The 19,990-nt window shown below is 38.0% G+C and overlaps 2 protein-coding genes across 2 annotated transcripts; one reads left to right on the top strand and one right to left on the bottom strand.

Annotated features, from left to right (window-relative positions):
• Positions 1 to 14,462: 14,462 nt before the first annotated feature.
• Positions 14,463 to 17,325, bottom strand: arxb (aristaless related homeobox b; the record flags this gene model as incomplete). The annotated part of the gene is made up of 5 exons (XM_079487063.1): positions 14,463 to 14,676; positions 14,856 to 15,148; positions 15,966 to 16,011; positions 16,370 to 16,847; positions 17,082 to 17,325. 5 exons carry the CDS (start codon positions 17,323 to 17,325, stop codon positions 14,463 to 14,465), a joined length of 1,275 nt encoding a protein of 424 aa, XP_079343189.1.
• A 750-nt stretch (positions 17,326 to 18,075) lies between these two features.
• Positions 18,076 to 19,800, top strand: spag16 (sperm associated antigen 16; the record flags this gene model as incomplete). The annotated part of the gene is made up of 1 exon (XM_079487062.1): positions 18,076 to 19,800. The coding sequence occupies one exon, from the start codon at positions 18,076 to 18,078 to the stop codon at positions 19,798 to 19,800; it is 1,725 nt and encodes a 574-aa protein (XP_079343188.1).
• Between the last annotated feature and the right edge of the window lie 190 nt (positions 19,801 to 19,990).

Raw genomic sequence — 19,990 nt, 5'->3', positions numbered from 1 at the left:
TACAGTAATATCTTACCTCAATGGTATGTTATGATACTAAAAATTACAAGAAAAACATTGGAAAAACACAGTTTTCCACGACAACCTTGCACGGGTGGCACAGAAAAACTTCTCAATGAACAACAAGAACAAGAGATCTGTAACATGGTGATGTCAAATAATGCCATCACAATGAGACAGATCTGCGCTGCAATCCTACAAGACAATGCTTTATTCCAAAATGTCAACTATATAAGCATCTCCACAATAGACCGTATATATTGAAGAAGCATCAGATGACAATGAAGCAAATTTACAGGGTACCATTTGAGAGGAACTCTGATAGAGTGAAAGAGCTGCTGTACCAGTATGTACATGTAAGTCAGTTACTGGTGATCCAAAGCAGTGGTTCCCAAACTGTTTTCGCTTCAGTATCCACTTTACGTGATTTGTTTATCCAGGTATCCAAATATTTGATTTACATTTCAGTAAGCCATTGATGATTTCACCCCTCCCCTTTATGTCAAATACCCCCTGTAGTATCTCTGCATAGGGGTACATGTACCCCAGGTTTGGAACCACAGGAGTAGTGGCCAGTGGTAAATTGAACTAGTGGAGAACATAGAAAAATGTCTGTAACTGTAGTGAATGACTCTTCTGTATGACTGATTTTATGTTTTCTTTTTTTCCGCTATTGTAGAGAATAATGGCATTCGAAGGAAACAAGACCCCTCACATCCTCGTGTTTGTGGATGAATCTGGCTTCAACCTGGCCAAGGGCCGAAGACGTGGCCGTAATATTATTGGCCACCGGGCCACGGTGGATGTCCCAGGCCAGCGCGTGGGGCAATATAACTATGTGTGCTGCCATATCTGAGAATGGTGTGGCCACTCACATCCCCAGTCCTGGCCCATACAATACACAGAAGCTCCTTCTTTTCTTGGACCGCCTTCATTTTGATCCCTGAAAATGAGAGAGGTCTTGTAGGGCCTCACCTACAATATGACAGTACAGTAACCATTGTTCATGAAGGAAGGGGCTAAGACTGAAAGGTTGACATGAGGGATGTTTCAATGGTCCTCTGCCATAGTGACAAAACATCTAAACATTTTGACTTGCAGTGCTTACACAATGCCAAAGGGGCGAAGCCTTTTGGGGGCACTGACTGTTTAAATGAGAAAGAAATTTTGTCTTGACACATGAGTGAACTGTTTTGGGAGAGATATGAGCTTTTACAGGTGAACCATGGTGTTGTGCTGAACCATCCACACTATTTTGGCAAACGCATTAAGAGTGTTGAAAACGTCCGGTCTGTTTCAAGAAATGAGCCAAAGCAATTGAGAAGGATCTTTGTCATTTTCGTGGCACTGACTGTTTATATGGGAAAGGAATTTAGTTGTGAAGCATGAGTGAACAGTTTTGGGAGAGATGTTAGCTTTTGCAAGTGAGCTATAGTGTTGTGCTGAACTGTAAGACAGTAAAATGATCTTAGAATTTTGAGAATGTAATTTCTGTTTCAAGAAATGAGCCAAACCAATGGAGAAAAACTGTAATATGGCCGCCATTGCTGCAAAGAATGTGCATTTTCTTGTGCAATGGGATAACTCTAATATGTTCATAATAATATTAAAATAAATGAGATGGTTACATCTCCCCAGATTTATAATCGATAATTTGATGAAATTATATAAATGTAGATTATATAATTTGTCATTTGCTTTGGCAAAAATAGCTAAATATTGGGATCAGAAAAGGGATAGAACCGACTGGATAAATGTTGAATATAACATACAGTATGTGCACCTTTTAATTCCATTGAAGTATTCTCTCAGTACTTTAAATACTACAAACCCTGTTATTATTCCTACTAGAGATCTTTGTACACAAAATATTCAAATTATTTACAAGAATATTCTTCGTTGTGGCATAATCTGGCAATTGAAATTGGTAAAAAAAGTTTTCTTTGTGGAATCGGGAAATTTAACCTAGTTAAACCATTTTGCAAACGAGTTGTGGGTGTCATAAGTTGCTGTTAGGGCTCCACAATACCTTAAACGCCCCAACTCTGTTTACTGGGTGACAAGTTCCAGTAACCAAATGTTTCTAAACGTGTATTTTCTGGTATAAGAGTATGTCTTATAACAGCCAGTATGATTATTCTGAGGCATTGGAAGACATTGAAAACCCCAGCAATAAAAGAATGGAGGAATGCATTGATTGAAATAGCTTCTTGTGGTATCAAAGAGGATGGGTCGACTCCATTGGCAGAGTTTTGGACGTACAGTATATAACAATAATAATTAAGAATGACTAGATGAATGTTCTGTGATATGTCTGGTACTGTACTTCCTTTATTGCTCTAACTGTGTCTGTAGAAATCTGTTCATCTGTAATCCTGTATTATTAGCAGGGTGATGCTGTAATTTGTTTTTTATATTCTTTGTTTTGTTTTTCATATCGTATTTTGTTACCTTCCAAAAAGCAATAATAAAACTTATATTAGAAATATTTTTTTTTAACCAGAGCAACACATGCTGCATGTCATTTCACCCCCTGCAGTGGCCAGGTGTGACGGAATTGTGCCCCTGTATCAGCACCAGTAATCTGAAGGTAATCGGGTTCCTCTGAACTCTTTAATCTCTAATCTAGAAACATCTGAAATATTTTCTTCCATACAAGATCATTTTCTACTTGTTGCAGCACTCAATGTGTGGAACACCCAAAGCCCCAAGATGCAATAGTGGTGTTTGACATCAATAATCATTCCATGCTAAGTAAGCATAACACAACATATAACATATAGGATAACATGATGTATGCCTACATGTATGCATTGCCATAATATTACAGTATAAATTGTCCTTTTAGTGAGAATGAAAACTTAGATCATTTTAAGCATGTAAATTAACTATGCTTTCTTTTGCACATTAAAATAAAGGCTTGGACAATCCAGAGGGTGAAGATAGAGTTAACCAACAATCATTTCCAATGCCAGCTGCTTTCAGATGTTGTGTTTTGACATCCTACTAAAAGCTTCAAAGAAAATAAAAACGCTGCATTTAAAAAATTGTGTTGTCAAAGTTTCACAAGCCCTTTTCAATACTTTTTATTAAAATAGACCAGCGTGAAAATCTGGCTAAGCACGTGCTTGTTGGTCAGATGGCCCTTTCCTGTCCAAATGGGCTACTTTAGACCAGAATAAATTACAATGCGCTGCGCACCAGATGCCATGCCAAGAATCAAGACTCAATTAAGTCATGACGTGTATACCAGAGGCTTAAAACATGTCACATTGGTCAGAAACATGAAAACAGTCCAGTATAGACCAGACAGAGAGACCAAAAAGTATACCTTATATATCAGTAATAACTGTCAAGGCTGTTACTGTTACAGTAAGTAACTGGAGCGTGTCTCTTGTGTGCAACCTCTCAAGCACATCATGACCAGCAGAGGTCAGTACAACTCTTTTACCCAATAACAACAGGTTGAATTTAAATGTAGAACATACATGAGCTTTAATGGTCTAAAGTCATTTTTAATACATTTTATTACTCCTGCACTGATAAAATGTTACAGTAATAAATCACTTCACTCACCACTTGCAGCTTTATACATACACAACGTTTTTTTTTAAACAATAAACTCCAGGACTTCAAGCACATAGAGTCATCTAACTAGAGATATGTCCATGATGCTTTGCATTTGGTGGTCAGAGATTATCCCAATTACCTCACAGATTTGACCTCACATCAGGACTGCATAGACAGAGTAAGATGCTACTGGTTTCAGACTACTGGGATGTGTGAAGTCAAAATAAATGGAATTGTTTATTAGTGCCATACTAGAAAGATAGCAGAACAATGTCGTTTCTTTAAACTCAAGATTTTTAAATATTAGATGTAATATTTCTTTAAAAACATCAGTGTAATGTGATCATTAACATATCAACTAGAAAATGACCACTTTACAATGTGAAATTACAGTAAACAAGAGCAGTAAATTAGTGTGATGTTATTTCTCCATAGTTTGGATGAATATGACTCATCATGCATGGATTTAAAGGTCAATTTTGTTCACCCCTTATAACTGTAAATGCAAATTTAACATTTATATGGCATTGTGAAGCAGTGAGTGTGTATTTCCTTTGAATGGTGAGACGTTGCTATTTATATCACAACCCTGTCTGTGAAAATATAAAAGTGTTTGTACCTAAAACCTATGCCATTTTTATCAGATTGTTTTCAGCTGGTTATAGAGAGAGTTAGAGGCATACACCCCATCTTTTTGAGAAGTATGGAATCTAGAATATACCATAACTACAACTCAATATAGACTGCATACTGTAAGTCTCCGGTGTAATAACATGATGTTAATATGGTGCTAATAATTGAGTTTACCATGTGTAATCTTACACCAGAGCATCTTACAGCAGGTGCAGTGTTAAATTAGACCCATTATCTGATCAGTAGCAGGTCTGGTGTGAAAATGCTGTCTAGCTCTGTGGTCAGCTGTCACAGACACTGAATATGCCACTGTGGAAACAAGTGCCCTTAAAGTCAATGATGAAGTGCCCACAGTTTTCAGAATCACAGGACGTTCCAGGAAGGTAAAAAAGGGGTTCTAGAGCAAGTCACTGCTGTCATAGCAACAAACATTGCTGTTCCCTTTTGTCATTCTTAGAAAGTTGTGGAAAATCAAGGCGTGCAATTGATCTCCCAGTCACTTTGATTGACATTTTCCTAGAAATCCACTGCAGGTGGAAACAATTCAGACTGGTAATAATGCATGTCAGATGATAATACATTTTATTATCTCCAGTAATAAATACATTGTATTAAGGTTGTGATGTGATATTTGCTCAATCTTGATCGAATTTGACGGGAAATCATTTTGCCGAAATAAAAAGTCTGTCATCATTTATTCACCCTCATGTCATTCAAAACCGTGCATATGACTCTTTCTTTTGTGGTTCACAAAATATTTTGAGAGAAGCTATTGTGGTTTTGTTTCCATACGATTTAAGTCAAACATTGTTTGGTTTAAAGTGTCTATATTTATTTGCTTTACATAACAAACTCTGACTTTGAGATCTTCTATCAGACAATACTTCAGAGAATTGAGGTAGCATCCCTATCGTGTGGAAGTTTGCTCTTTGTGGTTCGGTGTCAACTCATTGTGTGATATGGGCTGGGGGGGGTAGTAAAATACAGAGGCGTGTCGATTTATTGAGGTGTCAGTGTCAGCATAGCTCTATGAGCATTGCAGCTATCCCTGGCAGCTGTATTCAATAAGAGCTGGGGATGTGTGGAGGCATTGCTGCTTTGGGTTCCATTAGCACACTGCCTAAGCATGCTCCTCTGTGTAATGGCCTTTCACGGCCAGGGACATAGAGTGTGAAAAGGCCAGTTACAACTATTGGAACTGTCAAAAAAAAAGCAGAGAACTTTGCACAGACCTGCAGCACCCCACACACTCAACCAGCTTTGAAACCTTGCAGGACTTGAAATTTGGAGGTTCTCTCATGTCGCTCTTCAGTTCATTGTGATTGTTGAGTCTGTTGAGTACGTGTCAGTTGTGCATTATGGTACAAAGTAAAAGCACCTACTGACCCCTGGGACCCCCAGCCACGGTCAAAGGGCTTGTCTTTCAGTCTCTTTCCGCTACGTTTCTGTCTATAGCTGATGGACTTGTTGACACATGGTCTTACTACATAGCGCTAAGATGGTTTACAAGGTACAGAAGTGAAGGATCTAATAAGGACTTCAGGGGAGTTGACAACTCAAGTGTCGCTCAACACAGTCTTGTTAATTAAGTAAGAAGAAGGTCACTGGAGTAAAAAAGCGAGACGTGTCTCATTCTTTGTCTCCATTTCTCACTCATGTATGATTTCTCATCAGTTTTATGGTTCTTTCTGAGCAATGTCACATGCTTCGATAGATTCACATTTTGTTTGTGTTTTATTATTATTATTATTAACATGCTAAAGCAGTAATAGAGAACTGTATACTTCACAATAATACATAATCACAATGTGATAATAATCATGCATATCTATTTGAACATTTCTTAAGCTATGCTGTGTGTCATTGCTTATTATTATTTATGCAATAAAATATCAAAATATTATATGCTGTGGCAGGAATAGCTGCATTTTTTATGAATGTGCTGGTTAACCATCATGTTCGCCTTATTCACAAAGTGTTTAGGCTGTCTTAACACTGCTCGTGTTTTAGCTCATCATCACCTTGTTTAACCTCTCCAACTCTTTAGGAAGATGGGCCTACTGCGTCTGACATCTGTTCATGGTATACTGTCTGCTACCATCACTTGCACTTTATCATTGTGTTTATTGGTTTATCGGTTAACTGTTCATGAGAGGGTAACCTGAAAAGGCACGATCAATTTATTTCGCTTTTGTCCACAGTGAATTATTTTGCTCTATGTGTGTGTAGGTTAGAGACGGGAAGTGATTTGTTTACGTGCGGTGACCCCTGAACCAGAGGGATTTGGACAGGTGGGATATGTTTGGTCAGAAATAATGTTGCTAATCTAGTGTCTGCAAATGGACACATGAACCTCTCACGTCCTGTCAACAGCAATCTGAAGCTCTCTCTGCAGGTACACACACACATACTCACACATAACACTCCATTTTAAAATAGGAATAGTTCAGATCATTGTTGGGTAATATTTTAGGACACTGAGCTTTGTGGAGCTATAGCACAACATTATCTTCACAATACCACTGCCCCACAATCGCAGTTCTTATGACAGTTAGAAAGTTATACCTTAAAATCAGGATATATTCCTTAATATTAGTGAATTAGTGAATGTTAGTAATTTTCAGTCTTAAATTAAATGTTTGATTTGTTGTTGTTTATCTGTATATTTTACCCTTAGTTTATAGTACTGTATTAAATATTATACGTATATTCCTATGTATAGTATATCAAAATCTTTGAAATACTGAAATGACATAATACAATAGGCTATTTTAAAAAATACTTTCTTTAAAGTGCATACTGAGAATTTCTGACAATGAAAGTGCGTCTCAACCTTCTGAAAGTTCACCAGCAGATGTCCCTGTTTTCACAATATAATGTGCATTATTTCGATTCATGGATCACACCTGTTCTGGGGCAAACCGGGTATTCCTAAGAGTCATAGACAGGCACATGAAAATTAGAACTATTACATTTTTTTCTTCATTTGTTGGGTATTATTGCATGTGCATTGTAATTCAAAGAAATTCCATAGTGTGTTGTCTGTACAAACAGTAACATCCATGTTTTTTTCCCCTTTATAAAAATAGAAAACATGTATAGACTGATTTCTGATATACTCTATAAAAATAAGTAAACATAAACAGATGATCCAATATATTGGTAATAAAACATTCCCTGAAAGTTGACATTTTATGTTTTGATTGCAATTGTCACATCCACAATGCTGAAACTGCCCTTTTAATACACATAATACATATTTATATGTGTGTAAGAATCTGATGGCGAGAATAATTCACAAGACCATGTCATGAGACTTTATCCACCCTATAGTACAAAATGTCCATTTGGAGTAACTCTGGGAGACAATATGGGAAAAGAGATACCGAAAGGAATTGGTTTTCATGTGTATTTGAAAAGAGGATGAAACTAATCTTCATAGCATTGGTATTGTTTGTATAGCGACAGTCTGTAAGCTTGAAGAGAGCACTATCTAAACATACAGCACTCATTAATCACAGCAAACAGGGCTGGACACACTGATGCTGTTCCTATTAGCAGCTCTCTGGATCTCTGTTGATGAACTAAAGCAAATTTACATTGCAACGTGTACATTCCCAGGCTATATGCCCTTCTTGAACAGATATAACTCTTGCACGCATAGAGACATACCTCTGGTCTAAATGGAGGTTGCCATAGCGCTTAACAAATTACTGCAATTATGCTTACTGGGCTAATTGCCCGTGGGCACCAGCTGGGTAGCAGTGGTGAGCAAAGAAGGTATAATTCCCTTTGAATGACACAGTCAATGGAAGGCTTGAGAATGAAGATGCCGGAATGGACAAGTGGATGTGCTTTCAAAAGTAAGACGTAGTGGTTAGACTGGTCTAGCGTGTATATTCTCGCCCTCTGAAAATCAAATGCTACTTACATAGACAAAATGAAACCAAGCAGACAATAACAGAAATATTAATTTGCTGTATTCATCATGCTTGCCCATTGGGAAGCGTAATTATGCAATGGAAGGACCTCAGTACTGCCATTGAGTCAACACTTACTGGAATCGATTTTTTTCCGCCAATTTTCTCTTCATTTCCTTTAGTATGTCTTGACACGGACAAGAAACAAGTTGAGTTTGTGTGACACCGCAGGCTATTCAATGTGAATTTTAGTGACTGTATTAGCACATTCATTTTAAAAACATAATGTCAGTGATGTAATTTTCAGATCAAAGGCTTCACGGTGATGTGTTTCTCTGCAGTATTTACCCCAAAAGCTGTATTTTTTTATGCACGGCGTATATTCTACGCAAATGATTCTCAACAACTTTGCAATGAAGGAGTGATTCCTAATCCTAAATGAGTGAGCAAGTTTTTCAGTGATTTCTTTCAGTTTCACGTCGATAGATAGGAAAGGTCTTAAAAGAGACATTAAGTAAGCCTGGCAGAGACCCTGTACACTTCACACTCTAAGGTAATCACACTGGAGTCACTTCGAGTGGCGTCGCTGATTGACTCGCTATCGGTGATTTTCAAAGGCTAGCAATCACTGTTACAATGACTTCATATCAGAGCTGTGCTGTAATTTGTTACAATGGAAACTGACACAGAACCGACTGAGCGGGGGCTGAGAGAGACGGTGTGAGCGAGATTGGTTCTTGGTGTGAATCATTGCATAAAGGTGATTCGGCATCGACCTGTGCTATGAGGAATGCTTGCTAATACAAGGTATGGAGTTAACCTCAAAAAAGTCTACAAATTGATATGGTGTGTTTGAGTTTTACAGAAATGATATTTAACTAGATAGGCCTATAGTTAGTTACATTTTAATTCAAGACATCAACACGATTCAACAGAATGTTAACATATAATACAATAATGTTCCTCAACGACATCCAGTAATATCAATAAGATGATAGAAGGCAACCACTAACTATAGCAAATTTCTTTTTATGTCAATTCTTTCTCAGGGGCCATTGCCCCTGAGCAATGGTTCCATGGTTCCACTTTATATCATTTTATAGTTTTATTTCATTAACACTGCATAGGAATTTATAGTCTGTCTGATATTTGACCTGTGTTTTGACTTGCATTACCTTACAATTTTTTACTTATAGTCAATGTTTTCTTGTACAGCTGCTTTGTAACAAATTGTAAAAAGCGCTATGTAAATAAAGCTGACTTGACTTGAGTTGACTTTATGATCCATCTAAATTGTTTTGATTTTTTAAGGTCCAATGTATGAAATGTAGCAGCATCTAATGGTGAGGTTAGGAACGGCTCACTCCAATGGTCACCCCTGCCTTTCGAAGCACTACACGGCAGCTGACTCAGGACTGAGATGTTGTTACTTTTTTGCTTCTTTGCCGAAGGAGATAATGTATTTACAAAACGTGCTCTTAGAGCAGTTTGACTGTTTAGGGCTACTGTAGAAACAACATGGTGAATTCCATGCAAGGGATTTATATGTAGATAGAAATAGCTCATTCTAAGGTAAAAACATAACGCTTCTGTAACAAGGTTCAATAAAAGGAAGGAATGAACGTAAAACCGGCGAACGTAAAACAACTTTAAATAAAATAAACAAACACTAAAACACAACATAAAGTCCATGCCTGGTCCTCTCTCACTGTCAGTTCGGTCGCTCATCCTCTTATGCTCCCAATCTCCTCCTCCGTGATACGAGTGTCAGCTGTAGGCCTTGAATTCCGGCTCTCGTCCCGCCTACCTCACTACAGCTTCATTATGTAAGGTCTTTATACACCTCTGGAGACATTATTATATTGCATTTCTGTCAATACATCCTCCAAAAAATGACACACAGCACCTTTCATTTGGACCTTGACAATCAGATCCCCCTGAGCAATAGCTCCATTCTCACTTTATAATCCATCTGAATTGTTTTGACTGTAATGCGTAATATTCATAATTTATCATCGTTTCCAAATCGACTGGAACAATAAAAACGTGTCAGCCTTAAAACCTACAATGCAGCTTGTTTTCTGAAACGATGCTGGATGAGGGGAGCTCAAGGGGACATGAAACACAATTCAATGTTTGAACTCAAGAGTCAGCCGTCAATCCATAATCACTTTGAGAAAAATGTGTCATTATTTGAGCATGGACTCCGCCGGTACTGTATGATGAAGAATTTGTGTTGCTCCATTTTCTATCAACCGGCCAATAGTTTCCACTCAGCAGGAGTCACATCAGAATTCAGAGGCTCAGATGCGCTGCTGAGAGAAGAACTAGAGAAGACAGGAAAATGATCAAATAACTGAAATTGAGAATGCATCTTTAAAGCAACTTGAATTTAAAACACAACAACATGAAAAATGACAAAAACCCACTGAGAAAAAGAAACACAAAGATGGTGATGGATGGAGGGCGTAGGGATGACGGGGGTCAGATTTTTAGATGTCAATCAAGTTGGGAGATTAATATTTTGCTAGACTTAACAGTTTAGCTTTAAATTAAATACTAAAAATTTCATAGCACTTTGAATATTATATTCGCCATAGTTTAACCCACATGTACCGTAACTTTTTATGTTTTTGTAATCAAACCGTAGTAACCAAAAAAGTACCATGGTCGCACTACAGTAGGCCTGTAATATTTGTTGTTAAAATCACCCAAACAAATCATGATCACTTCTCTTTTACTACCATAAAATCATAGTTCTTTTTTTCTATAAGGGTGAAGAATGTCACTCAACATCTTTAAAAAACGTAACAAATCATTTTGTGTTCCCTTAGGACGGTTTCAAAGCAACAGCATTAACAAACGTTACTGCGCATGCATTTTACACAAAGGGTACGGCAAATAATAGAGTCCGTGTAGATTATTTGTGAAAACAAGCAAAATAAATGACAAGTAAATAATATTAGCGTGCAGGTTAACAGTAGTCAGTATTATTTTGGAGTAGGCTGCCGAGAACCATTAGGCTACTTTGTTGAATGTAAATGCGACAAAGTTACACTACCGGTTCAACAAATTGATTATTAAATACAATTGATATACAATAAAATTCCACAAATTGTCTTTAATACCATTATTATACAATAAAATAGTAATATAAAAATTTAATAAAACAGAAATAGTTACATTAAGCAACTAGCCAGGCCGAAAAACAAACACAGCCCGGAAGTTAACTCAGGCCAACGAACAAACGTCCGGTGAAACCGTCTATAAATCTCGTTTCAGTCAAAAGTTTTGTGAGTTTTTTGACAAGCGAACTTGTGTCTCTTGCACACTGCAGAAGAATCATATACCTGCAATAACCAACGTACAAGAAACACTCCGCCCCCACTAAACTGATGCTTTGCGTCAATTTATGTTCATCTTTACAAAGCAAACAACGTGAAAAACAAAGACATTTGAACGAAGCTCGCGCAGACGTCTCCGTGCAGCGCGCAAGATCATTTCACCCCTTTCCAAACATAATAACCTTCTATTTAGTCATATTCCGGCTTAATCTTCAACAATTAATTACACTGGATCGGCAGCGCAAAAACCGTCAGTTGCCATGAAAGGATTTGATTTAAATGATCTCGGCTCAAAGGGGGTATGATTTCCGAATACACTTAAGCAGAATTATAACAGGACTTTACTCCCCAGAAAATTGGGCGTGTTTAAAGAGTGATTATGCGGTGAATGGCCGGGTGTTGAATGGAAGTGAATGCTCCAGGCTCACTATGAAAAGCACTCAATTATCCCCGATTGCTACCCTTCACCGTGTAGCCAGTGGAGATACCTGCTATTGCTGTGATTGGGGAGAAATTTACATGCGGTCCTTTCTGCTGAGTGAAACAGAAAGAGCTGCAGGGTTAAGAGTTTGAAAAGACAGCCGAGGGGTCAGTTCAGCAGATGTGGTGGAGCTGTAATAGACGAGAAGGAGCCCTAACGGGTCATTAGGGGGTGGTGGAGAATCAGAAAACAGTGGTATCAAAAAAGACAGCAGGAATAAACAACACAAAGCTCTCAAGTGGTTAAGAATCCACGTGTTTCTATTGTGAAATACATCCATGCCATAAAATGTTGGTAGCCAACATGCGCATCTCAAGTGCATTGCTTTGTAGAATACAGTATTCTGCTGTATACTTCTCATTTTGCATGCACATTCAATGCATCCACAATGTGCATGCTGTGCACAGTATGCATTCTATATACAGCAGAAATAAGAGTTTCAAGATGGCATGCATTTATGTATGATGAAGCCTTTCTACGTGTTTTCATTCCTACTTTGATTATTGTTTGAGTTTTCCCTTCCTATGAATTCTAAAAAGTAATGGTACTAAACTCTTTCCGTCGAATTTCCGTTGCATCTTCTTTGGAACAGTTTTCACAGCTGGATAGTGCTGGATTGTCTCGGGTTTTTTTTAGGAAAATGGATAATGTAAAGAACAAAATATAAAATATATATTAAAATATATTGTTATAAAATATTATAATATTTAGTACATTATAAGATAGATAGATGGATGGATGGATGGATAGATAGAGATAGAAAGATAAATTGTACTTCTGTAGTGGTATACTGGTCCCATATCTACATTTATTATTTGTTTAAGCTGATTTATGTCCCTGCTTTGATGCAAGTAAGTGAAATTATTACATTTTTATTAATTTATGAAAAACATTATGAAAATGAATCATAAATGTACTTTTGTTTCTAGGTTTTAAAGGTTTCTTTGATCTCTCTTGGGCGCTCCCACAACTTCATTAACTGGTGTTTGAGCTTATTGTTAAAGTGGCTTATAAAGACACCTGCACTAGAACAAGAATACTTGCTGTAATCCTGCTACTAATCAACAAGTCACAACACAACCATAGGACTCACAATAGCGACCCCTGAAAATGTTCAGTTCTTTTTTTGTGTGTAGTCTCTAAATCCGGTTGATTTAAATTGACCATTCAATATTTAACATGGTAATCCCTCAATAGATGAATCCGAATAGCGTTTCAAGCCTTAAGTACGACATTATTTTTGTATATTATTCATTGCTTTAAGATGTCACACTAGTCTCGTTTCATGGCGCTAATGCTTTTCTTTCAATGGCCAAAATGACAAATCGCCGTATAGACCAAACTAATTGGATGACGGCTTAGTTAGGATGAAGTGAAAAAAGTGGTTTTCAACTGGAATAGATTTAACAACTCGATTTTCAGGCTTTACGACACGAACGAAAAGCAGAAAGCTGATGTAAGCCTCTTAATTTGCATGAATAGTGAAAACAAGTATTTGCCATTAATGCCCAGATTACATGGACACCTATGGAGGCGTTAAAGCTCCATTTCGTTTTCAACGCATGCTATTGCAAAAGCTTCAGAAAAGCTTCAGTTTGGTTGGCAATTTGTCGAAACATTTGACAAATGTCTTTAGTTCAGCATGTTATTTTATAATTTTTTCGAATACGTTTTTTTTTGTGTGTGTGTTTGTTTTATTGCAGGTATATTTATATAGCCTATCTGCATATATTAAATATAAAATGCGTTTTTTTTATTGTGTTCAATAAATTTCATTTATAAAAACCACTGAACAGAACGTGTTTTGTGTTTTAACGCATTAAAAACATATATTTTTCCCAACACCGTACCACATAAAGGATAATAAAAAAGTAATACATTAATTCAATAAAATAAAGGGTGTACCCAATTGTTGTAGCCTGACCTGAAATTATGTAATTTCTAATACTTATTTATTTACAGCATTAACAACAAACACGAACGTCATAACGATTTATATTTCTTATGGACCAAGAAAAAGCAACCACGGGTAATTTCTGGTTCATTTTATTTGTGCGTTTTCACAATTTCTTAATATTCGCTGGTTCATTAGTCAACAAAACATATGGTTAAAACACTTCTTTCCCTGAAATATGAGGGCTCAAAATTTTGATAAACATAAATAAAGCTCATTGTAATGGCAAAGTCATCTCACTCTTCAGTCCTATCCCGTCAACACGGAAAGTGCAGCATTTATCACAAATCGTAATATTAAGAAATTACATTTAAGTAATAAAACAAGATCTTCAGTGCTCACCGCACAACAAACCTAGACAAAGCGATATTTGTGTCACATAATAATTCATACATGCATATGTAGGCTGTAAAAATTGTGATACATATATCTATGGATCAGTCCACAACCATTCAGCGCTAATAATTTAACTTCCAGAGATATCTATTATTTGCTTTTATTTAGTAACTCTTCAGCTATTGCTTTGGTCTTTTGTCATCTCATAGAAAAATGTTTGTGTTTCAGCACTGATCTGAGATCTGGGTCAGCTGAGCAGAATGCTCCTTTGCTTTAAGACGCAGTGCAGCTATGCTGGAAGCACGGATGTCCACCGATGGGGATGAGGGTGATGAGGACAGAAGGTTATTGCTGATGTGGGAGCGGGGTTGAATAGGACCCTCCATGGCAGGAAGGGGTATCCTTTGCAGTGCCATTGGACCTAACCCTGTAAACAGTCTGATAAAAAAATGAAAACAGAATATTATAATTGTGCATAAATCCAATTTTCAACTGATGTAAGTGACAGAAAGCATAACAAGCACAATGCAAAACCAGAGGGGGTAACAGTATAGATAATACAGATAAATGTAAATAATAAAGCCTTTATTTTTGTGAAAGAAGCAGATTAGGATTACCTCCCAAAAGTGGGATTGATGAAAGCAGGATGTCTAAACATGGCTGCCCCTAACAGAGCACTGATGCTGTGGGGTGAAGAAGAGCCTGTGGGTGGCTGAGCCAGTCTTTGAAGGGCAGGCCAAGCTGGATCAATAGATGGATGTGGGTTTGGGACAAAAGGATTCCCACTCAGGTAATGACACAGGGGCTGTACAGGAGGAGGAGATCCGGGATAGTGAATGCTTAGAGTGTGTGACTGGACCCCTGCTTTTTCCCTTTTCCTCCATTTTGCACGTCGGTTCTGGAACCAGACCTTGAGAGCAAAATAATATGTTAAAGAATGCCTTTTATGTTTAGGTATACATGTTGTTAAGACAATGACCTGCAAAACGTTTGGAGCGCAGTACTTAAAGGGACAGTTCTCCCAAAAATGAAAATTCTTTTATGAATTACTCATTAACTGAAAGTTCTGGGACACCATTTACTACCATATAAGAACTTTTTTGTGCCGTTGAACACAGAAGAAAATATTTTGAGGAATTTTGGAAAGTTCTGGTGCTTCAGAACTGTGAGTTGAGAACGTTGTTACAAATATCCTTCTTTGTGTTAAACGGATAAATACAGGTTTGGAACAACTGGAGGGTGAGTGAATTATGACAGATTTCTTTGTTTTTGGGTGAACTACCCATTTAAATATAATCTTTGACCAGAAATTATATATTCAGGGACAATTTATTAAAGTGTATTGTTAAACTATAAAATATTAATATGATTTAATATTTTGCATTATGGTTTATTGTTAAACTATTAATTTAATATTCCAAATGAAGGTGTTGTCAGTTATTTGATACATTTATGAAATCCATATATGGAAGCATCTACTCAATCCATTGGAAACGATATGTGTCGATGGCCTACTGCATAACTGAACTGCTGCCCGTTTATTAATGCAAAAATGTTGACAGAAAATCTGTGAACAATAATATTGTAATTGTGCTAAACCTATAATGAAACACTGAAAACATAATAAATATTGAATTGAAGAAATGTTGTTATTATTATATTAAAATGTCTATTGCTGAAGTGTATACATGTCCTGTTGATATTGAAAAGAAAGTCACAATACTTACTTGCACACGCGCCTCTGTCAGGTCTAATCTCATTGCTAACTCCTCCCTAAAAATACAAAAACCGTGTTTTTATTTTTACTGCCAAATGCCAATGATTTTTCAAAGAATGTATTTATTAATTCGTTTATTTTAAAACCATAATGAAGATTAGTAATAATAACATCCAATGAATGTTTAAAGTCCTGCTTCGTGCCAATGCATTACAATAAAAGTCCGATATAGCCTAAACATAAAAGAATGTACTTTTAAACGAAACTAGAAAGAAATATATCAAATCATATTTACAACCACTATACTCTATATTATTTTTGAAAATAATGTATTGTACTCAGATGGCCAAATTTCTATATTTCAAATGATATGTTTTTTCTACCTCTGCATTTTAGAGATCAGCCTAGTGTTACCTTGTGAACACATCTGGGTAGTGAGTCTTTCGGAAAGCTCTTTCCAGCTCCTCAAGCTGATAGCTTGTAAATGTAGTCCGATATCTCCTCTGCTTTCGTTTTAACACACCATCTTCAGTGTCACTCCCCGCTGATAAAGCAGTTTCCTCACTGTTCTTCACGTATGTCTCTCGCTCCTGAAGTCCCATCGGTCGCGTCTCTCTGCATCCTTCGTTTTCTGTTTCTTCTTCCTCTGGTCTTTGCGCCGGAGACACGGGTTCGTTAAATGGTTTAGTGCGACTGATGCTTACTGGAGCCTGTGTGATTCTTAAGTGTTCACGGGGTTTATGCAGTTCTCGTGGCTCGGCTGCCTCACTGTCGTCCGTGTGAATTTCCTTGTACATCTCCGTCATTCTGGTCAAGGGGGAAAAGGGGCGGCGGAGTTTTGGCGGCAGGTGCATGTCCGTTTGAAGGGTCCACAAACTGTTTAGCGTTATTGCTGTGAGCAGATACGTTTTTGTTAGAATAGTTAACGCGACAATTCATTTAGAAATTGAATCAATTACTCTTATTCCAAGAGTCACGTTAAAGAGGATACATTTAGATAGGTTAGGATGGCTATTAACATTGTTGAACTTACAAACACACACATGCAATACATAAATAAACAACTAAGCAGACAGACACACTTCGTTGTCGGTTATTAAACATGGCTAACACTGCAGAAACTTACTTTGAGCTGCCAAAGTGCGCTCTCCTGCGTAACCGTCTGATACTGGATTGTTCCCGATGATATTGTCAATGCAATATGAGGACAACAAATTCGGAGATGTGTAGTTTGTTTGATTTGTCTTATCGCCCTCTGCTTCTTTGCTCATATCTCTTACTTCCACGAAGGCACTGCTCTCGATGACTGATGGTTGCGAAGGCTCACGCACGCGGACCTTTGTACTGATGCTACAGCTTCCAAAACTCATCTGCGGCTTCTGATTGGTTAGCCGGTGAAAGGCACTGCCTCGGTCTGTGCGCTCTACTTTAAAGACCCAACACGCTTTCGATTTGACATTAGAGTTTTGTCTGCTTTAAATGGTATTCGAGAATAAAAATAACCTCTTATTATAAATATAGGAGTGTAATTGGTAGGGCAGACTATAGGCCTATAGGCATATTGTTTCAATCCTCTGGTAAAAAAAAACACAAGCCTACTGGACTTTAATCCTAATTTACCTTAAAACAAAAGGTTTAATAGACGTTTTACTCAGAACAGTTACAAAGGTAGACCTATCAAAGATTTGTAATCATAGGCCTACTACATATAGGTTTGTTGTAGAGTTCAGGAGCGGAGCGCGCTCACTGCGCCTTGTGCGCCACCTGCTGTTAAAGCCATCTCGTCGCACTTCACTGAAGTGAATGAAAAAATGTAAGAAATACATTGTTATGATTTATAGCATTATATGATTTTCGTTGAAGAAGAAAGATCAAAGTCACAAAACAAGTCACAACTCTGTACATTTTAATTAGGCTGTAGCCTATGCATTGATAGGTTATTTAATCTGTTTCAATCAGCTTATTTTTAATGTAAACATTTGTTTTTTAAAGTACGATTTTTACAGTTCAGTGTTCATGCAAATGCGGTTTTCACAGTCACGCGACATGGTCTCTATGGAAACAGTATCTACACAAACTTCGTAACGCGCTACGCTGCTAATAAACAATCATTGCTGAAAATGGCAGCCAAATACGACGTAGATGAATATTACCTCGAGCAAGTTTTAATTCCCGATGACTCCGATGATGAATACAAATATGAAGAAGTTGCTGTTGAGGACGAACTCAGCGTAACGGAGGGAGAAGAGGACTTGGAAACCGCGGTCAAAGCATTTCGGGATCGACTCGATGGCACCGAATGCGCAACGCAGAGGGTCACTTCAGCCAAGCTACCAGTTTCTACAATACCCGAGGTGGTGGATGACTTCCTCCGCAATTATCTGGTTAAAATGGGTATGGAAAGAACACTAGATTGCTTCCAAACGGAATGGTTTGAGATGCTGCAGAAAGGCTTGCTGAAAACAGACCATGCAGAGCTTGTGCCAGATGCCTATACGCACAACCAGTTCCTGGACAACGAGTTAAAGAATGTACAAAGAGAACGAGACAGCTACAAACAGGCTGCATTTGAAGCTGGGGAGACCATAGTGAAACTTCAGCGCGAGAGAGACTTCCATAGGATGCAGCACAAGCGTGTACTTCAGGAGAAAAACAGGCTTATTGAGGATTTAAGAAAGCTGAAGAAGCACTACGCATCTTATGAGCCTGCTCTTAGACAACTGAATGAGAAGTATCAGACGGCTCTGAAACAGAAGATGCTGGTTAGTCTGGAGAGAGACAGAGCTGTCTGCCAGGTCCAAACTACCCCAGGAACCCAAACAACGACAACAGTTGGAGAGAAAATTCAGAAGAAAATACCGCCCTGTGACATTGCAAAACACCCCAAAGACTCTGAATTCCCAGCGAACACTCGTGTCAATCCCTATTTGGCACAAATAAAAACTCTGAACACCAAGTCATCCAACTTTTCTCTCTCAAAGTCTTTCAAAGCTCACTCTATGGCAATGAGCTTCCTCGCGCTTCATCCCAGAAAAATGATAGTAGCTTCCTCAAGCGATGACCAGCTTTGGAGATTATGGGTAATACCAAACGGAGAGATGGTCATGACCGGTGAGGGTCACACCGATTGGCTATCATCCTGTAGTTTCCATCCCAGCGGTGGTTTATTGGGTACAACAAGTGGGGACACCACAGTTAAGATTTGGGACTTTGCTCAAGGTCGATGCGTGCTTAGCTTGGAAGGACACATCCATGCCACCTGGGGCTGCTCCTTCCATTCCTGTGGCGATTTCGTGGCCTCTTGTTCTATGGACAACACAGCCAAAGTATGGGACTTGAACAGCGAGCGTTGTCGCTGCACACTGCGCGGACACGTCGACTCAGTGAACAGCATTTATTTCTTGCCCTACTCAAACATTCTACTCACCTGCTCTGCAGACAAGACCCTCTCTCTTTGGGATGCCCGTGCTGGATTGTGTGCTCAGACTTTCTATGGGCACAAGCATTCATGTAACCATGCAACGTTCAATGCCATGGGTGACACGATTGCATCGTGCGACTCTTTTGGGGTGGTCAATTTATGGGATGTGAGGAATGTATCGGCTATGGTGACCATGGACACCGGACCTCATCCAAGCAATCAAGTGGCCTTCAGTCCAAATGGAAGAATGCTGGCAGTTGCAAGTAATGATGGCTTTGTGAAAATGGTGGAAATTGCATCTTTACATGTGTCAAGTCTAAAAGGTCACGAGGATGCAGTTCAGAGCGTCATTTTTGATCATAAAGGGGAATACCTTGTATCGGCAGGCTCTGATGGGGCAATTCTAGTCTGGGCACAGCAATAAATATTTGCAATATTTGGGAGATTGATTTGAAATGAAAAGACATTCAAAAAATACTAAATAAAATAAATATTAATAATTCAATATATCGTTTTGCATATGTATACAACAACAATGTTTGAACCAGGGCCTACTTTTATTATACATATGAATTTAGTTATGATATAGAAAATCAAATGTTTATGGAATAAAG

Source organism: Barbatula barbatula, assembly GCF_947034865.1.
Source record: "Barbatula barbatula genome assembly, chromosome: 22".
NCBI lineage: Eukaryota > Metazoa > Chordata > Actinopteri > Cypriniformes > Nemacheilidae > Barbatula > Barbatula barbatula.
The sequence above is the reverse complement of the archived record's forward strand: the minus strand, read 5'-3'. Positions and strand labels throughout refer to the sequence as shown.